At 45.1% G+C, this 20,935-nt stretch overlaps 1 protein-coding gene across 1 annotated transcript in view; it reads right to left on the reverse strand.

The window, feature by feature from the left end:
- Positions 1 to 20,935, reverse strand: part of MGAT5 (alpha-1,6-mannosylglycoprotein 6-beta-N-acetylglucosaminyltransferase) — a 214,867-nt gene that overhangs the window by 137,865 nt on the left and 56,067 nt on the right. Inside the window, exons 3-4 of the mRNA XM_035008155.1 lie at positions 6,285 to 6,361; positions 5,121 to 5,210 (exon numbers count right to left, since the gene is read on the reverse strand). Coding sequence (XP_034864046.1) covers positions 5,121 to 5,210; positions 6,285 to 6,361 — 167 coding nt within the window. The remainder of the gene's footprint in view (positions 1 to 5,120; positions 5,211 to 6,284; positions 6,362 to 20,935) is intronic.

Here is a 20,935-nt window from a genome sequence, read left to right on the forward strand (position 1 = left end):
GTAATTACTTTATAGAGCCTTGTCTCTGTAACAGGAGTAGTTACATGGCTCGCAAAAACAGATACAGAAAATAAACTGCCCGATGATCTGGAAACGCTAGGCTGCCTAATGAATCATTCATTCACTCCCACCACCTGGAAAGGCTGAGCACCTGGCTTTCACGAGGTACATCCTCAGGAGAATCAATGTTGTTTCTCTTTTTGGGGGGCAGGGTATCAAAATTTTGAGTATTCGAAAACTGGCCATGAAGATTCATTAATGCAAACTAGCTAAATTAGAGCCATGTTTCAAACACAATAGGTTTGGAGCACAGAACCGAATGCAGAGTTAAAGGCAATAAATCACTTACTTACCCGAGTTCAGTCTTTCTTTGACATGTAGGGGCAACAGTAATGCAAAGTGCAGAAGCATGAAGCACTTAGCCTCTCTGAGCTGCTCTGATTTGGCTATTACTCAGGGTTGGAGGTATGGGGGGCAGCGGTAAATGAGATTGGGTGTATTTGAGGTGTCTGGCATACAGTGAGGCTCAATACTGTGTCATTTTTCTCTTACTGTCTTCCACCCAACAAGGGCAATGCATGGACTCACACCATACGCAGTCCCGGGTCCAGCATCAGATGCATCACAAGCATCCTCGGGTATAACGTAAGGGGAAATACTGCGGGCTGCTCTATCTGGGATTTACCAAGAAAGACATGTAGACTATCGAGTTGGTGAGGGTACAAGCAGAAGTTCATAGCCCTGTAATGCAGTGGAAGTTGGCACACTGAAAACTGAAGGAAAGGAAAATGAAAGCTGAGGGCCATCCCCCAGGCCTGGGCTGAATCTCAGTGCCTGGATTCAACTGGTGACCATAGTTACTTTGTGGCTTTTTTTGTTTGTTCGTTTCTGTCAAAGTCCTGAGGTTAAACGTAAATGGAAACCAGAACTGGCTCTTCGATGAAGATTTAGAGAAGAATAAAAGTGACTGGTACATCTGTTGATCAAGTAAACTAATCAAATGAAGAGGTCTCTCTTCATTGCTTTCCCAGTGGCAAGAGAAACCTGGTGTAGGATATACAGTTAAACCAAGTAACAAAAGGAGAAAGGTTTCAAGGAAAAGCAAGAGGGAAAACAAAGCAAAACAAAAACCTAGACCAAAAACAGCACTCTAGAGACACGGATGCTATCCAGGATTAAAAAAAAATACCAGTACAGAATTAATTGGCTTTAAAAACCACCTCTGGTCATTTCAAATTAATGGTGGCAAGGGGCACACTGCCGCTCCAGCCAGCCAGCTCCAAGTTCCAATGCAAACACGAGCATCATATGCAGAAAAACGAAGTTAAGGGTAACAGCTGCATTTCTACATCACCAGAAATCAAAGGATCTAAAATTAAATTAGAGTTAGAACCAGAAATTGGTTCTAATTGTAAAACAAAACCAAATTCCCACATAAAAACGCCCCCTAACGGTCCGCAAATAATGACAACATCAAAAACCATAAAGGCCTCAATTGGGTTTATTGAGTGTCATCTATCTGCCTGGCTCTATTCTACGCACGTTCCCATAGACACTCAGGAATCATCACAGCCGAATCCTTTAAAAAAGTTGGGGCGCCTGGGTGGCTCAGATGGTTAAGCATCTGCCTTCGGCTCAGGTCATGATCCCAGGGGCCTGGGATTGAGCCCCACAGTGCAGAGCAGTGCAGAGCCTGCTTCTCCCTCTCCCTCTCCCTCTTCCATTCCCTCTGCTTGTGCTCTCTGGCTCTATCTCTCTGTCAAATAAATAGATGAAATCTTTAAAAAATAAAAAAAGATAAAAAACAAAGTTAAAAACATTATTTTATAAAGGAAGAACATGAGGCACAAAGAGGGTAAGTAACTTGTCCAGAAGTATAGTGTTTAGAAAGCATCAAAACCAGTGTGACCTCGGGGATGAGGCTCTAAGGCAGTAGTTCTCGTCCAAGAGGCCACAGTGGTGAGAGTCTCCTCCAACTCTCACAGAGTACCTATTAAGATGCTACAATAAAATGCAATTTTTGAAAAGATTTTATTTATTTATTTCAGACAGCACAAGCAGGGGGGAGAAGCAGAGGAAGAGGGAGAAGCAGACTCCCTGCTGGGCAGGGAGCCCGATGCGGGGCTTGATCCCAGAACCCTGGGATCATGACCTAAGCCAAAGGCAGCCGCTCAGCTGACTGAGCCACCCAGGTACCTCAAAATGCATTTTTTTTTTTAAAAGGCCAGAATCTCGAGGTTATTTTCAGATTTAAATTAAAAAGAAGTTCCTAGGGGCGCCTGGGTGGCTCAGTCGTTAAGCGTCTGCCTTCGGCTCAGGTCATGATCCCAGGGTCCTGGGATCGAGTCCCATATCGGGCTCCCTGCTCCACGGGAAGCCTGCTTCTCTCTCTCCCACTCCCCCTGCTTGTGTTCCTGCTCTCGCTATCTCTGTCTCTGTCAAATAAATAAATGAAATCTTTAAAAAAAAAAAAAAAAGAAGTTCCTAGTTCTGTCTGTAGGGAAACTCGCTCCACCCTGTTCTGGCTCCGCTACCTGCATCCATTCTTCTTCTTCCATTAGGCTCATCCTGAGGGCACATCGTAGTGCCAAAAAACGGAGTTCTCACCAATTGTTGACATCCAATGTATATGACAGACTTTCGGTAAGTGATCACTGAACTGAATTCAGCTGAACAGAAAGAAAAGCCCGATCCTCTGCATGAGGAGAGAGAGAAAAAGGCAAAGAAAGCACCATTCCACACCTTGGAGAGAGGAAAAATAGTTACGGGTTCTGAAGTGAGACACGCCTGCCCCAGTGTTAAGAGCACGTGATCCATCACACTTTTCCACAGCCCCATCTGCCCCACACTCACTAGAGGCTCCCTGTTCTCATCTTAGCCACATCCTTCCTCCACTGTGAGTGGGGCCGGGCGGCAGCTTCACAGGAAGGGAACTAGGTCACAGATAATCGCAGTCCCTTCCCATCTGGACCGTTCTCCCACACCTTCCCGGCTCTGGCTCGGGAGACGGAGGGAAGGCTGGAGTGGGATGCAATTCTCTAGCTGTACCTCAGCAGTACGCCCAACATGGAGAGTCTCAGGAAGGCGTGAAATTAGCCCAGTCCGTCAATCAGGGAGCACAGCTGGACTCTGGCTAAATTCTACCAAATGGAAAGGGGAAGGAAACTTTTGAAAATTAAACTGAAGAAGGAACCTTTTCCTCGGGGCAGGGAAGGTGCTTCTAATTGACTTCCCATTGGAACGCAGGTTCACCCAGGGCCCCAGGCCTTACTCCTCTGGAGAAGGAAATGAGAAGGTGGGCCACAGGCTACCCCAGCCCAAAACACACTCAAATAAATGCTACAATTAATTTGCCAGCAGCCTGCTAATGGGGAGCATCACACAGCCAACTCACCGTGCTTTTAATTTCCAAGAGATAATTCAACTATCATTAGCTCTGAGGCCTCTTCACGATGGCCATGGGGTGGCCATAGGGCAACCACATAAAACAAAAAAAGTCTGAGTGGCTCTCAAAAGGGAAAGAGACATAAAGGTAAAGGAAAGGGACAAACCCCACAGAATTCAAGGCCACATGTACTGGTTTAGCCTCCATCCCTAAAAGTTGTCCCCTGTCCCCCTGTGACACAGAGGAGAGGTGCCGGAGTCTCATGCGAAAAATGACTGCAGAAGTACGTCATTAGCCTCAAAATGGAGGCATTCTCTTTCCTGCGTGGTAGCACCAGGGAGCTGGTGTTAACTACTGGTCAAACAGCAATAGCACACCCCAGTATATACCCTCTGAAATTAGCCAGCACCCATTTCACAAGGCCCTAGTGCTGCCTTTGTCCATCAAGGGTGGAGGGGAAGCCGGCTTCTGATTCCCTACTCAGTTCTTCCCCTGTTCTTGCCCCATACAGTCTTAACTCTGCCCCACCCCCTCCATTTTCCTCAAGGTGAAACTGAAATCATCGAAGCACACAACACGCAAATTCCATGTGGCCCATAAAATGTCCTGCAACCCTTAAAAAAAAGCTGCTATTTGAATTTAAGGGTAGAAACGAAAATAAGGCTCAGCTAAAAAGATTTAAAAAAAAGGTAAAAGTAAATAACTCAGCTTGTAAGAAATAGCTAACTCAGCCAAAAAGCACATGAAAAAGATGCTCGACATCACTGATCATTACGAAAATGCAAACCAAACCACAATCAGATACCATTGCACACCTGTTAGCATAGCTACTATGACAAAACAGAAAACAACAAGTGTTGACTAGGATGTGGAGAATCTTAGAACCCTCATGTGTTGCTGGTAGGAAGGTAAAATGGAGCCATCGCTTTGGAGAAGTTTGGTGGTTCCTCAAAAAAAATAGGAACAGAATTACCATATGATTCAGCCATTCCACTTCTGGATATACACCCAAAGGAACTGAAAGCAGAGTCTCAAAGAGTTGTGTGCACACCCATGTTCACAGCAGCATTATTCACAATATTTACAAGGTGGAAGTAACCCAAGTATCCATCAACGGATAAATGGATAAGCAAATGGTGGTATAACACAATGGAATACTACTCAGCCTTGAAAGAGAAGGAAATTCTGATACACTATAAACATGAATGAATCTTGAGTACATCAAGTTAACTGAAATAAGGCAGTCACAAACAGGCAAATGCTGTATAAATTATAGGAGTAGTGAGAGTAGTCAAAATCAGTGAGACAAATTAGAATGGTTGTGTTCAGGGGCTGGAGGAAGGGGGGAATGGGGAGTCACTGTTTAACGGGTAGTGTTTCAGGTTTGCAAGATGAATTGTTCAGGAGATGGATGCTGGTGATGGTTGTATATCAACATGAAGGTACTTAATTCCCACTAAATGGTCGAGATGGAAAATTTTATGTTACATGTATCTTACTAGACTTTTTTTTTTTAATCGGGGGAAGAAAATATAAACAGCTACATCAGCTTGTTTTTTCCCCTCAAGGAAAAAGAAATCATCCTATTTAGGAGCAGGGGAAAATAATGAAGAAGGGAGCCACAGGTCCACCATGTAAAAACAGCGCATGTTTCTCGACTTTTCGAATTCCAGGCTCAGCTGCAAAACTGACTAAGCACACCTTTCCACACCCCAGAGCCAGAGAAGTGACTCACCTCACTGAGGTAAATAAAAAAAGAGCAGGTGGACCCATCCACTCCGTATTCTGCGTAGCAGGGATCCGAGCGCCACATATCTTTCATCCACTGAAATGACAAGAGCCAGGTAAGGACATTGATAAGCAGCCCGTTACCGGTGGCCCCGCACATCCGCTGACAGAGAAGGCAAGGGTATGAGGGGCAAGGAGCAGTGAGTTGCTCAGACTGGGGCTCAGAGTCACTGAGCTGAGGTCAGGACAACCGATGCCCAGTTCCTAGATGATCCACAGGGAGACACTGGCTTGAGCTGGGCCTTAAGCAGAGGTGCTCAGGGTACAGGAGGGCTGCAAGACAGACAGGGCAGTAAAGCCCAGGACAGGCAGTGGCCAGGGGACTTTCATCAAGAACAACTGCCTAAGGGGACCCCTGCGTCAAAACCAAGAGAACTACAGTTCTCCCCAAAGAGCTACAGTTTCACAGGCTCCAGTACCGGGCCTGGAACAAGAGAGCGTGAATGCAGGCGTGCAAGGTGTGTAAGGCACGCATGAGTCCCGAACAGGAACCATGCAAATGCTTCTGGGGTTTGGTCTCAGCATCCTAAGCAAACATCGGAACCAAGACTTTTTCTCTGAAAACTGCTGAGCAGTGGAGTGGTCTCTTGCATACCAGCAAGCCATATGAAAAGGATTTTTTAAAAAAATGTTCAGAGTGAAAGAGTGTCTCAAGGGTCTCTGGTTACTCAGCTGCAAATGCTAATGTGACATTGAAATCACAATCTGGAGACCTCATGGCAGGGGCCTGGGGACTGGGGGAGAGGGAAGCTGGACCCTACATAATGGCAGCCCCTTGTCAATGGCCCTTGAAGGGTCATATGCTGGAGGCTGGGAACGCCAGGGGAAGGCAGCTTCAAAGACACAGGAGGCACCCGAAGTGGTCCAGGCTCCTTCAATCTGACCAGTTAGAGACATTGTTGACTAACCCCATGGAGTTGGCATAAGCAGACAAGGGTTGTCCTGGCCACAGCCCCAAACCGGTAGGATTGAGGCACCCCTGAAATGACTCCCTTAAGGGGCTTGCTTGCCATCTGTGTTACTGGGGGGTTCCAGAGAGGGGAGGGGAAGGAAGAGGGTATCGGTGCAGACTGAAGATGATGGGAATGAACAGACGTTACTTCTGCCTTACCTTGATTTTCCCCTCACAGTGGGGGTAGCCATCCATAGGAGGCAATACACATTTTTCTTGAGCTCCATTAATGATATCTGTAAAGATGAAAGAGAACAAAGGATACCATAAAGTTCATGAAACACAAACCTAACACCCTTGCAAGCAAGGGGCAGGGAAAGAAACAGAAAAAGGAAGTCTATACTGGGAGCCATGCTCTGACCCGTGGAACCCCTCCAGCGGGCCGTAGGTCTAGCTGGTCTGCAGCGAGGACCCGACCGAAGGACAGCCCACCTGCTGGATGGCCAGAGACCAATGAGGCATGTGGCCTCTCTTGAAAGGATGAGCTATACCAATCACAGTGCTTGCTGGGAAATTTGCAACTGGGCAACAGAATCCAAACAAATGGAGACCAGGCAATGGAGCCATGAGATGAGGAAGGACCAGCAGGGCTGGCAGGGCCATGCTAAGCTACACAGACAGACTGAGGTCAGGAGCAGCTTCAGGACATGTGCTTGAACTGAGCAGCCGGCTAAAGACAGGCAAACAGAGCTGGTGTACAGAGAAGGAGAAAGCCACCAGACACATCTGCGAGGGACAGCTCCTTAGGGACCTGGTCCTTAAATTTCTACAGAGATCTCCTTATTGCTTCAGGTATTTCCTCACGGATCAACTCCCCCTCTATTAGTTAGCTCAAGTGGATTCCGATGCCTTTTGATGACAGAGTCAAAACTAAAAAGAAACTAAAAAGCTTACTGTTTAGTGGTAGACAACAGACAAATATGTAAACCACTGAACAGCAGTGTAACAGACATTATGTTAGAGCAGACCAAGGGCAGGGCACGCACACCAGTCTCCAGGCTCAAAGAAGGCTTCCTGGATCTAGTGACATCTCAGCTAAGAAGCAGGAGTGCATCAGGTGAAGGGGCCAGCTGGAGATGGTGTCTGAGGAACTGGGGAGGCCCAAATGCAGGGACACGCTCCGAGGGGAATGCCAAAGTGGGAGGTACCGAGTGGTCAGACAGGAGCTCGGGCAGGGCCCACACCAGAAAGGCCTCTGGCAAGCACCCTAGTAAAGACTTTCATCTTTAAGCTAAGGGCATGGCAGAGCACTGAATGCTTTTAAGAAGGGAAGGTTAAGATCAGACTGATGTTTAGGAATCATCATTTCAGCTGGAAACTGGGACAACTCTAAACCTACATGCTTCTCTTCGGGGACCAACAATATTTTTCAGACATGCTTGGAAAATGTCACCATTACTTACTGCCAACAGTTTTCTATACAAGTGCTAATGAGAAATTAGATCCCAAACTACAGTATCATTTGACAGTGGTATTTAAATGAGGTTGGTAGCTGCTGGGGCTAAAACAAAAGCTGTACCTGTCCTTGAAAATTAGTTCTTTTGACAGTCTGAAACAGAGAGATGCTTCGCCTCTTGATTCAGCATTTTCAGCAACATTCCACCAGCTACTCACATAACTAGAGCATAGAATCAATATCCTCCTTATCATGGATTGCAGGTGGTGTCATTTAGTAGTTAATACGGAAGATACTTAGCGTGTCAGAGCCTCTGTTTCTCCATCTTGTAAAACTGAAATAAGTGCATCTCTGCTTCATCCAGCTCTTACTCAATAAGTTAATATTTGTAAAAAGTCTAGTCTGGCACTCCCAACAGCGGACTCTCACTACAGACCGTAGTAGGTGCTTAAAAAGTTGGCATTTGCTATATAATTCCACACAACTTACACTCAATGTATCTAGGAAAACAGTATTTCAAAAGCACAGATCTTCTGGAAACGCATTCTCCGTGGTTTTGAAATGAATGCAGGCTCGCGGTGGTAGATCTCCCTACAGCAACCCCCTTCTCTCTCACTTGTAAGGGGGCCAGCGAGCTCCAGAACCCACTAACAGATGCCTCCCCAAAGAACAGAGATGCTTTTCAATGACTGCTGATCCTATTTTTGTTTCGGATTTTGCTTGGCAACATTTACCAAGCAAATAAGCAGCACAGGTTCCAAGAAAGTAAGCAGAGTCTGAAACAGCTGAGGGTTGGGGTAACAGGACATTTAAGGGTATGCTTAGGGAGAAATGCCCCCCTGCCCTGCACACTCTAAGCACTATTATAGTTCCAGACATTCAGAGCCAGAAATTATGGAAACTAGAGATTACAGAGTTGGAGGTGCGGTAGAGTGGACTGAAGAGAAATCACCGGCTGGTAAAATAAACCAGTAAGTCCATGAAGTCCTGCCATCAAAGCCTGGTCGCTGACAGTGTGGGTCCTTTTCATAAAGACTTTCAAGGAATAACAATCTGTTATGCCAAGGGTTGGCAAACCTTTTATGCGAACGAACAGACAGTAAATATGAGGCTTGGCAGGCCACACTGTGTCTGCCCAGCTTTGCCACTCCTGGTTGTAGCAGGAAAGCAACCCCATTTAATAGGGGAATGAATAGGTGTGGCTGTGTTCCAATAAAACTTTACTTACAAAAACAGACACAGACCCCCCTATATTTGCTATGCTAAGAGAGTCTCAAAATGAGGATCTTTGTTTTTGCAAAGACCTGCTGAAATGACTTTTTTTGGAGGATACCTGTAGGCATTCCTTGGCCCCTACCCCTACCCTTTGTCCGCCTGGTTAACACCCCTCTTTAAAGACCCGGTTCAAGAGTCACCTCTGTAAGAAACAGGCTGAACCATTTCTTCCCAGGCCAAACCAGAATGTAGTTAGGATTTAGTGCCGCCGTCCTGCTCAAATCTCTCCTGTGGCTTTGAGCAATCCCGTTCTTTCCTCCACATGGCCCATCTCCCCTTCTAGGATGAGGACGCTGTGGGGAGGTTACATGGGCCCATCCCATCACCAGGCACTCAGTCAGTGCAGGCTGACTGAATAAACACACATGGCCCCCTGCTCCACCTCCCCTGACCAACTCTTCAGCTCAGGGAGAACTAGACTGAGCACGAGGCCTGTGCTAGACCCGGGTTTTTCCTCCTCTTCCACCTGGCAGCTTGTCAGCTAATCCAACAGGGTTCTCTCTGCAATTCCATTAATTTAGGACCAATTTTCTCTCCACTTAGTTACACAGTGATGAGTCTGAATAAACAATGACGCTCAGAAGTGGAGTGAAATGGCTTAAGGCTCTGGGGTAGGAGGGATCTGTGAAAGGGGGACAGAGGAAGTGCCAGGCTTCCCAGGGAGGAATGAGCTGCTCCCTGAATCTGACCACCAGTAACCTGACCTCCAGTAAACTGAGCTCGACCCTCCAGCACCTCCCACCTCCTGAGGAGTTTCAGCACATCTCAGAAGGCAGCTCCTCATTTTGTTTCCATCACAATGACGAAAACTCAGTAAATAATGTCTTTATTAGTCTGTGCACACAGAAGACTTTGCTACCTAGAGAAGAGCCTCCAATTTAAGGTTAGTTAAAAAACAAAAATTCAGGCCCACAAAGGTTAATGTTCCTGCTTTTCAGGGGAGACCTAGCTTACTGTACATTAAGCCCCTTCAAAAGAAGACCAGATTCTGCCACAGTATGTTACTAGAAGCTTCTCCCTGCCATTCACCCGACATGAAGTTCTCCCAATGTCTTTTGTTTTTGTAATGGTGAACGGGCAAGGGGGAAAAGAGATATTGACATAGGCAAAGACGCTCAGCACTTATGCTGTTCGGGACTCCGTTTCGTCCCTTACCCTCCCAAACCAGCCACACCATGTCTCTCTCTAAAAACTTCATCTCTGCACTGATTCTATGGCATTGTCAACCAGGTATTACAGAGGGCAGATTGCCTCAGTGTGCAAATCCTGCTGTTTTATCAGTCACCTGGACCCACACAGTGCAGCAGGGGCTAGAATACTGGCTTTAACCTAAGAAAACTCTTTTCTTATGGTCAGAGATGCTTATGACTCAGGAAGAACACATGTGCAGGAGGACCAGAAGTGACAGAGAGCTCATGAACACACACAGAGCGGGTGTTCCTGCCAAGCGTGCAGTCAAGTTCTCCGTGTGGAGACAGTCCGTCCCCGTATATGCACACATATTGACAGAGGGACATGCTGAGAGTGACAGTGGCATTTTCTTTTCTTTTTTTTTTTAAGATTTTATTTGAGAGAGAGAGAGAGAGAGCACGCTCATGCACGTGGGTGGGGGGAGGGTCAGAGGGAGAAGCAGACTCCCCACTGAGCAGGGAGCCCAAGGTGGGGCTGGATCCCAGGACCCTGGGATCATGACCTGAGCTGAAGGCAGACGCTTAACCAACTGAGCCACCCAAGCACCCCGACACACGAGGATTTTTAGTCATGCTTCCCCCCCACCTCTAAGGAAGGAAGGAGAGAGCAGGGCAGGTAGAGAGGGCAGAAGCCAGTGGTACAAACGGGCTCAGAGACGATGAGAACAGAAATAGGTGGAGCAGGAAACGAAGGTGAGTGATAACTTCCCCTGAGGTATTACCTGCCTTTCTAAGGGGGGAAACATACATGATCACGTTTTGCATTAACTGCACCCTCCTGAAAAGGAAGGCAGTTACCTCATCTTACAGCTTGGAAAGGAGAAACTTTAAAATCATCAGCATCCACCTCCAAACTCAGCCCACGGTCACCAAGAATGTGCTGTCTGCCGTGTACTGAAATGTCAAAGCTGGATCCTTGCAACAAGACATGGTCTGTGTCCTCACGGAGCGTACTGCAGCGGGGCGAAGGAGAGACCTCACACAACAGAGTCAGACACATTTAGCCAAGACCCCCTGCGAGGCAGGACGGCCCCCTCCGCGCTGGGGCCCGGCACCCAGCACAGCACCTGCAATATGCCAGCTCCAGAGTATTCTTTTCAACAAATGAACGAACAAATGTAACCAAGGGGTGAACAGCTCCAAGTTCCAGAGAAGCAGAGAGGGGAGAAAGTACCACAGAAGAAAGTACCTCACTCAGAATCACTGCACCAAGAATGCTGAGTTCTGGAACAGAGCTGCAGGGATTTGCGTCCAACATAAGGAAAAATGGCAGGAACGTGCGGCAGGGAAAGAAGAGGCATTTCTGACGCAGGGAGGGGATGCAGCCTACCCCCACGTGAGTTACCGGTGTTCATACCTCACTGGCATTTAAAAAGACAGGCTTACTCTGGAAAACAGTATGAAGGTTCCTCAAAAAGTTGAAAATAGAGCTACCCTACGACCCAGCAATTGCACTACTGGATATTTACCCCAAAGATACAGATGTAGTGATCCGAAGGGGTATGTGCACCCCAATGTTTATAGCAGCAGTGTCCACAATAGCCAAACTGTGGAAAGAGCTCAGATGTCCATCAACAGATGAATGGATAAAGAAGATGTGGTATGTCTATATCTATATACACAATGGAATATTACTCAGCCATCAAAAAATGAAATCTTCCCATTTGCAACGATGTGGATAGAACTAGAGAGTATTATGCTAAATGAAATAAGTCAGTCAGAGAAAGACAATTATATGATCTCACTCATATGTGAAATTTAAGAAACAAAACAGAGGAGTATACGGGAAGGGAGGGAAAAATAAAACAAGACGAAATCAGAGAGGGAGACAAACCATAAGAGACTCTTGAGAGCTTGTCTGGAGGTTCTAGCAGGGGAGCGCAGCTACTCGTATACCCTTGACCGAAGAACGGTCCTCCCCTATTGGGGAAGGTCGTCCTCTTCGACCGAACGTGCAGCTTCGGGTGGGGCGCACATGGAGCAGTGAGGGAGGAAGGGGACACCCGCCTAGCCAGCCAGATCAGCCGAATCAACCCTGGCAATCAATGGGGTGACAGATGTCGCAGCCAGATTGCCCTCACATCCACCATAAGAGACTCTTAAGCATTAGAAAAAAACTGAGGGTTGCTGGAGGGGAGGGGTGAGGGGGGATGGGGTAACTGGGTGATGGATATTAAGGAGGGCACATGATGTAATGAGCACTGGGTGTTATATAAGCCTGATGCATCACTGAACTCTACCTCTGAAATTAATAATATACTATATGTTAATTAACTGAATTTAACTAAAAAATAAAATACTAAAAAAAATAAAAAATAACATCAAAAACTAATGATGTATGGTGATTAACATAAAAAAATAAATAAAAAGACAGGCTTATTGTTTTGTGAGATCTGATCTGAAAGTGTTGTAAGTGAACTGTCCTGATGTATTTTAAGTCAAATACAAGATCTGCTGGGTACCGTACAAAGATACCTTTATCTTTTAGCTGACCACTTCAACACACGTACGCAGACAGGCCGTCCTGTGTGCCTTTAAAAACATCATCAACTATTAACTATGTAACCTCACGAAACACCTATACTAATTATTTAAAGTTAATGATAACTACTCCTTACTGCTGAACAAAAGAGATGTAGAAATTTATTTATTTTTAAAGATTCTATTTATTTATTTGAGAGAGAATGAGAGAGAGGGAGAGAGAGCACAAGAGGGGGGAGGGTCAGAGGAAGAAGCAGACTCCCTGCTGAACAGAGAGCCTGATGATGCAGGACTCAATCCTGGGACTCCAGGATCATGACCTGAGCCAAAGGCAGTTGCTTAACCAACTGAGCCATCCCAGGCGCCCCAAGATCTAGAAATTAAAAAAAAAAAAAAAGAGGCTGTAGTCCGGTGTCATCCTTAATTCCAATTGTATCAGTGTTTCTATGTGGCACTCCATGTAAGAAGCCTGAGTCCATGACCCTGGGCGATGATGATAACGTGAGGAGGTGGAGAGGAGGGAGGGAAGGATGGAGACAGACAGAGAGGCATTCATAAGTGAGCCCCACATAGAAGATAGTTATTTCAGAGTGAAAGCTGACCCTACCAAGAAGGGAGCTTCCTTGTCAAGGCTCGCTTTTCCGTGTATTATTTTTTTTTAAAGATTTTATTTATTTTTGACAGAGAGTGTGTACAAGCAGGGGAAGAAGCAGGCAGAGGGAGAGGGAGAAGCAGGCTCCCCGCTGAGCAGGGAGCCCGATGTGGGGCTCGATCCCAGGACCCTGGGATCATGACCCCAGCCAAAGGCAGACACTTAACCATCTGAGCCACCCAGGCGCCCCTCCGTGTATTAATTATAGCAAAGATGACTAGTGTTAGAAATGGCACTTCTTTTCAAGTGTAGAACACAGTAGAACATGCTTGTAGAACAGCACCATTTACTTTGTATCTAGAACTGAACATGCATCTGATAGGTGAAGGGCGTCTGATTCCCTCATAGTTACTTTATAGGGACAGGGAGAGAAAAGAAAGAAAGAAAAAAGAAACAGTAGGTTAAAAAAAAAAAAGTCTCAGAAACCTCACCATGACCATATGTCCACCCCAGGAAGTTTTAGGGAAGGAACTGAGGTCCGTCTCCCGGTCCAGTTCCTTCACAAGCAGCTTAGATACCCATTGTCAGGATCAAGGGCTCGATTCCACCCAAAGGCACCCCACACATATTTCCTCTCAAAAGATAAAGGGTCTCCAGTGATCACATTTTGTGTGTAGGACAAGGCAGTGTTTCTCTTGGAACACCTGATAGGAACATGCAGCCCCCGTTATCAGATGGCCCCTGCTGAGCTCCCACGTGTGCACGTCACCGGTCCTGCTGCTCCGCGCCAGCCGGGAACAGACTCCATCTCTGCGCTCAGCCTGGAGACTGGGGACCAGGCTCCTGCCGGCACTTCCATCAGCTGGCCTGGCTTCAGGAGTTAAGAGCAATAAATCGGACAGACATCAGCCACGGTGAAATATAATCTCCCATTAAAAATGACCTCACCAGTCATTCTCGGTTTGGCAAATATTCATTTAGGGCCACTTTATATTTGCATTATAAAAAAAGTGATTTAATTTCTATAACTGAGTCATTCCAGTCCCAGGGTTCACAGGAACAGGAAGCTCTCTGCCCACCAAAAGGAGCTGGGGACCAACAATGGGTAATGGGCTCAACTCCCTCACAGACCCCCAGGGACAGATACTGGGCACCTTGAAAAGAATTGTTTCTATTTTGCTTTTATTTTGTTTTTTTTTTTTTAACCTAGGAAGCTAGAAATACAATCATTGTACCAAAAATTTTTAAGGCTGCAAGGGACTTCTGAAGCCCTATTAGCGAAGTGTTGACGTTTCCTGATTCATAAAACCAAGATTTACAGAAATGAAGTGCTCTATTCATTCACTGATTAAAGAAAACTCATTAAGTATTTCCCATATACAAGACATTCTGCACATTCCACCCAGGCCTCTGTTTTCTAGTCAAGATGATTTCCACCACATTGTAAGAAAAGGCACATCACTGGGGCGCCTGGGTGGCTCAGTGGGTTGAGCATCCAACTCTTGATTTTGGCTGGGGCTGTGATATCAGGGTTGTGGGTTCGAGCCCCACATCCAGCTCTGTGCTCATTGGGGAGTCTGCTTGTCCTTCTCCTTCTGCTCTTCCCCTAAATCTCTCTCTTGCTCTTTCTCTCAAATAAATGAATAAATAAAATCTTAAAAAAAAAAAAAAGCACACCACCACCTTCATGTTCTGCACAGGTAATCTCAAGAGTCAACTCTGAAGGATGAAATGACAAATTCTCACGCCTCTCTACAACTCCAAGGGCCTCGTGGACTTGCTAAGCACCCAGAGCTACGGTATTGCCCATGTACAAATACTATGGACATACTGGAAGTCAGGGAGAAAATCATGTTCAAGGTACAGTTTTTCTGTGTACTCTTCAAGAATGAAACCAATATGCAAAAAGAATGAACTCGTAAGGACTATGAAAACACAGTAACAGCCAAATAACCCTGGATTATTTATGCTTCCCTTTGTCATACCCTCTCTCTTTTTTTTTTTTTTTTGCAGGATTATCTGCCAAATAAAGCTTTTAAGTCAGCATTAATAAGGTTTTCTCTGTTCTTGGTAAAACAGAATTAAAAAGGGAACCTATCTTTAAGATTTTCAGTATGAGAGGCAGAGTCTATAAGAATGTCTCACTCACACACACACACACACACACACACGCGCCTGCATTCTGATAACCCCCCAGGCATTCCTACTGATATAAGCATATCAGATTTCTAGGAATGTTCAAGGAAAAGAGGGTGGTTATCACACACCTAGGAGCACATATGCAGAGTGGGCAGAAAACCTGCCATTCCTAGAAGAAGAAAGCTTACCGTCATTAGTCATCAGGGAAACGCAAATCAAAACCACGGGGGAATACCACATCAGTATCACCCCTCCAATGAAAGAGCTATCATCAAAAACTCAGATAGTAACAAGTGTTCGCAAGGATGTGCAGACATCAGAACCCTCAAACCCTGCTGATGGGAATCTAAAATGGTGTGGCTACTTTGGGAAACAGGCTAGAAGTTCCTTCAAAAGTTAAAAATAGAGTTACCATCTGACCCAGTAATCCCACTCCCAGGTATACAACCAAGAGAACTGAAAATGTTCCATCCACACAAAAACTTATAACACAAATGTTCACAGTAACATTATTCAGAAGAGCCAAAAGTGGGGAAAAGCCATAATGTTCATCAGCTGATCAATGGATAGACAAAATGTGTCATATCCATGTGACTGAATATTATTCTGCCATAAAAAGGAATGACCTATTGATTTATGCTACAAACATAGATGAACCTTAAAAACATTAAACTAAGTGAAAGAAAGCTGTCACAAAAGACGGCATACTATATAGTTTCATATGTATGAAATGTCTAGAAGAGGCAGATCTATGCAGAGAGAAGTAGGTGAGTGGTGGCCTAGGGTTGGGGGAAGGAGAGGTTGGCAGGGGGGTAGTGAAAATGAACAGGCTCTCTTTCTGAGGTGATAAAAATAGTCTAAAATGGACTGTGGTGATGTGGCTGCACAACCCTGTGAATATCCTTAAAGCCACTGAATTGTACACTTTAAATGGGTGAGCTGCATGGTATATGAATTGTGTCTCAATAAAGCTGTCCCAGAAACCACACAGACAAAAACAAAAAAGCCTGCCACGGGTTCATTCCACAAAATACTGTATGTACATGAGCGTCTGTAAAGCTTTCAGTACCTCCCTAAGAAGGATACAGAGGAACACAAAGCCATCTTTAGCTTGAGGGAGTCTAGAATGTAACTCCAGCTTGCATACTTGCACACCAGAAAGGGTAGTTGTTAACATACCAGCAACACAGAGTAAGTTCCAGCAACACGACCCTCAGACGCGCAGGCAAAGAGAGGAAGAAGCTGGACTTCTCGGCCCATCCGCCACCCACCCAGCTCTCTTCCCAGTGGCCCTTCATACCCACTGCAACCAATTTTGAGCTGAACACCCGGCCACCCTGTTAGGGCCTCTCTTGCAGCTCAGCGGAACTATGTTCAGGTCAGGAGATGGGAGAGGAAACGAAAGGCAGTCTTCAACTTCAGGACAGTCTGCCTGGCTGAATCTCAAGTTCTGACCCTCTTCCTGCGGGCTGGGAGATGGACATGCCATGGCCCAGCAACACGGCGGGGGGGCGTGAATCCTGAACTGCCGCGGGGTGGGGGGGCAGGGCCGCATGGGGGCAGGCCTGCACTGCTTGCTAGTGGGTTATCGTGTGAAAGAGAAACCATCCTGTCTCCTTTGAGCACTGTCCTTGTGTCCTGTGTTGTTACAGCTGCCTAGTTTGTACCTGAAGTCATCAGCAGCCAAGTAGGATTTCGGTCGGGCTTTAAAGGACAACTAGGAATATTCAGGAGGGAATGTGAGAGCTAAGCACACAGAAGAACAGGCAGAGCAAGAGCCAACACAGACACAGCACCAACTACGTGCTCCTTCTGTAATTCATTCCCATGCATTACGTCACACCTCCTCCTCCCAGGAACCACAGGCAATAAATGCACATTATCCCCATTTCACAGAAGAAGAGACACTGAGGCCCAGAGAGATTAAGTAACTTGGCCAAAGTCACAGAACAAATCAGCTCTCCTTGACCCTCTCTGCACATTAAAATCACCTGGGGAGCTTTTAAAAATGTACCCCACCCTCCTGAGATTCTGACTTAAATGGTCTGGCCAATGGGTCAGTCACTGCCCCCTTCCATGCTCCTCTCACCTCAGGTGATTCTAACGGGCAGCCACCGCCCTGAGGACCCAGTAGACAGTAAACATTAAAATAAGGTAGGGGCACGGGGGAAGAGGAAAGGCCAGAAATGGAAAGCAGGGTTTTTGTTTGTTTGTTTGTTTTGTTTTTGTCTTATACTCCAACTCCAACACTGGGTAGAGTGTTCTACCGAGAAAACAAATCCACCCCCCAGTGGCTAAGTGTAACCAATCAGCCATCAACATCTGAGAGGGTGGGGAGAGTGAAGGGGGGCCAAGGTGGCCAAAGCAGAGGACTCGGGGTAAGATTTCAGGTTGGAAAGGTAAGCTGGCACGTCAGGCTACAAAATCATGGATTCCAGCTTAGGTGAACATCATTTGCCACTGCGGTGGCTACACACACTTGTATAGCTGGGGAGAATGGTGTGGGAAAGTAACTGAGAGTCCCTGAGTAGAGAAGCCTCAGGCTGAAAAATGGGAAATTAAAAAAAAAAAAAAAAAAAAGGGCACCAGCCACAGTTGAAGGATAAAAATTTGACCATGTGCACTTGAAAAGATACTGCTGCATAATGTCTTCAGGAATAGAGTTTATACCCAAAGTAAGTCATCAAAGAGTCAAAATGTGTCTTTCACTGGTCAGGAAGCTCAAGATATTTTCCAACACAGAGTCGCTAAAGATAGTCGTCCATGTTTAACCCCTTCTCGCTGAGAGCAGCTTCTAATGTCTTTCTTAAATTGCCCTTGAAAATGCCATTTTCATTTAATTACTTTCACTGGTACCTATTTTGTAAGTAAGTGGTAAATCCTCTGCAAATTTTCACATGTATTTCCAAGAGGACAGCGCATCAGGCTCTAAAGTTATGAAGCTTTAACAACCTGTTCTCTCTAATCTTCAAAGAGAGGATCATTCCTTTCACAAAATACCATCTCCCTCACGGCCGCCATGCTGGATGCCCTCTTGACCATGATGTAACCTGCTCCTGGAGTGGCACAGTTCAACATTTCAAGACAGAGCCACACTCCTATGCGCTGGTATTTTCAAGTACATGACCACACCCAGCCCCAGCCTGGGAAATGGTAGAAAAGGGAAGTAAAGATTTTGTACTGTAAAGGGCAGGGCTGGAAGGGTCGTCTAAGAGACCTTAGCAAGGATTATCTCTCTGCCACTGACAACCTGGCCAAGTTACTGAACAATCCTGAGTCTACGTTTCCTCGTGCAGTAAGTACAGTCAGCAAAACCTCTCCATCTGGGTTACCATTTCTGTGCCAGGTACCAAGCTTGGTGTTGATCTATGGCTTAGTGTCACCCTCAAAACGACCTTTGAAGTCAAATGTGGAATGCTGAGGGCAACAAAGCCATGAGAGAGACTGCCTGCAACACACTGAAATATCCTACACTCGCTCTCATTCGCACAATTCATCTGTTCTATACACTTGTCCTACTGTCTGTATAGACTTGGTGTCTGTGTTGCCCGTCTCTGATTCATTTTATGTCACAATGTTTGGGAAAGTGTGAGATACAGTCAGTGATTAAAATGCTTTGGATTTATGGAAGGAAAAAAATTCAAGTCTTTTTAAATAAATAGCACTACAGCATATACTATATATTCTAATAGCGCTGGGATTAGAAAATAAAACTGAGTTTGCAATATGATTTGGATGTGTTCTTTTTATGCATAAATCTACATGTATTCATTTCTATGTAAATGCCATATTCTGTAAGTTTATACTTAATTTCTGCTATCATTTCTTCTGCAAAAAAAAATTCAGTATTTTAAGTAACAATAAACGGGCATAACAGTCACTAAAGTGGGAGAATGCTAGTTTTATACAACAAAAACAAAAGAAAGAAAAAAAAGAAAGAGTTACCCTGGTGTCCTATTCCCGGAAAAAAAAGTTTCTGTATATAATATTTTTCAAAATAAGATACAGTACTGACAGATTTTGGTGCACCCTCAGTTGTCAATTTATATTTAAGAAAATATACTGGGAAGTCAGTGGCGGTCATTAAAAATTCAAGATTATACTTGCAAAACTGCATCAAATTCTCAAGTTGGGGGCCTAAGGTGATTTTTACACCTATTCTTTTTCCAATAAGCAAGGTAGGGCACAGCCTTCCTTAACTTATCCTCGTGTCACACAAGGTTTACTGGGACAGAAAAGAAACATAATGCACCGATCTCAGCAATAGCAGCTTGCTCCTGGGACGTGAAGCACCAGCCCCTCTCTTCCTCCCCTCCAACTACAAGTGATTCCATTTTTCTTCTACAACAGTTGACGCAGGCATACACATTTCTGACTGTTTCTCTCAAACTGCCAAAGATGCTTGGTGTTTGGATTTTGTTAGGAAACTAGAGAAATATATACACCGTGTGTGTGTGTGTGTGAGTGTGTGTGTTTCTTTGTTGAAACTGAAGAAGGGAAAAAAATACAGAGTTAATAACTGTGGGAAATGGGCCAGGCTATTTTAATTGTACAAACTCTAAAAATAGGTGTGTTCTTTTCACATCACAGAATGCCCCTTTTTTGAATCGCCTGTCACAAGCCTTTATGCAGCTGCTGGTGAAGGACAGAGATTCTAAATGGCCACCCAATCTACGCAACAACGAAGTATTTTGATTATTCTTTTACTAGGAGATCAAGATAAATTTTTGTTTTCACCTCTCTCTGAACCAAGGTTTTCTTTTTTTTTTTTTTGGTGGCTTGCTTATTATAGCCTCCCTTTTCCTATTTTAGCATGGAAAAATAAATTATAAGTTAATTTGGAATTAAGATGACACCCTGATAATAAGTTTTTGGTACTAGAAAAAGAAAGTGAAAATCAGAAAAAGAAGCTGAAGTCCCAGAAGATGGAGAACACTCACAGGTACATCAAACTCTTGGGTGTAAGTTTAAACAAAGGCTGAGAGCTGCTTAATTTTTAGGTCTCATTTGATTTACCCAAAGTTCCATGAAATCTATTAGCCTACTGGCATGAAACCTACATGCTATGCTTGCTAGATATGTGCTTGCTATGGATGTCTCTCACAAACCAGGCTTTTTTTTTTTTTTAAGATTTTATTTATTTATTTATTTGACAGAGAGAGACACAGCGAGAGAGGAACACAGCAGGGGGAGTGAGAGAGGGAGAAGCAGGCTTCCCGCAGAGCAGGAAGCCCGATGCGGGGCTCAATCCTAGTACCCTGGGATCCAGACCCGAGCTGAAGGCAGACGCTTAATGACTGAGCCACCCAGGTGCCCCAAACCAGGCTGTCTTATAACTTAGTTCCTTTTATCTCTTCTAGCCTTAGCAGGTTTTTCTTCCCGTGAAAAGGAAACATACCTGGTATTGAGACCATGTAAATTTGGACACTGATACTTAGCTTATGAAGTTGAGAGAGTCATGTACATATTCTTAAATGTTGTGTCACCCTGAAATGCTATTCATCTACTCAATAGAAAAGGCTAGTAAATATGTGAATGCAAGTTCCTTCCAGTATGAAACACAAAGGTTTTGAAATGACTGGGAATTTGTTTCAGGAAGTGGTCTGTTCCTAGACTGGAATTTGGTTTTTAAGTCAGGTCTTGGGAGGGTTCTCATCCTCTGGTGGTAGGATTACTACCTGAAGATCTCCTTCAGAAGACCCATCCCACCATGCCAGTATCCAAAACAAACTTCACT

The sequence above is a fragment of the Mirounga leonina genome, unplaced genomic scaffold (assembly GCF_011800145.1).
Source record: "Mirounga leonina isolate KUSES-001 unplaced genomic scaffold, KU_Mleo_1.0 Mir_151, whole genome shotgun sequence".
NCBI classification, from domain to species: Eukaryota; Metazoa; Chordata; class Mammalia; order Carnivora; family Phocidae; genus Mirounga; species Mirounga leonina.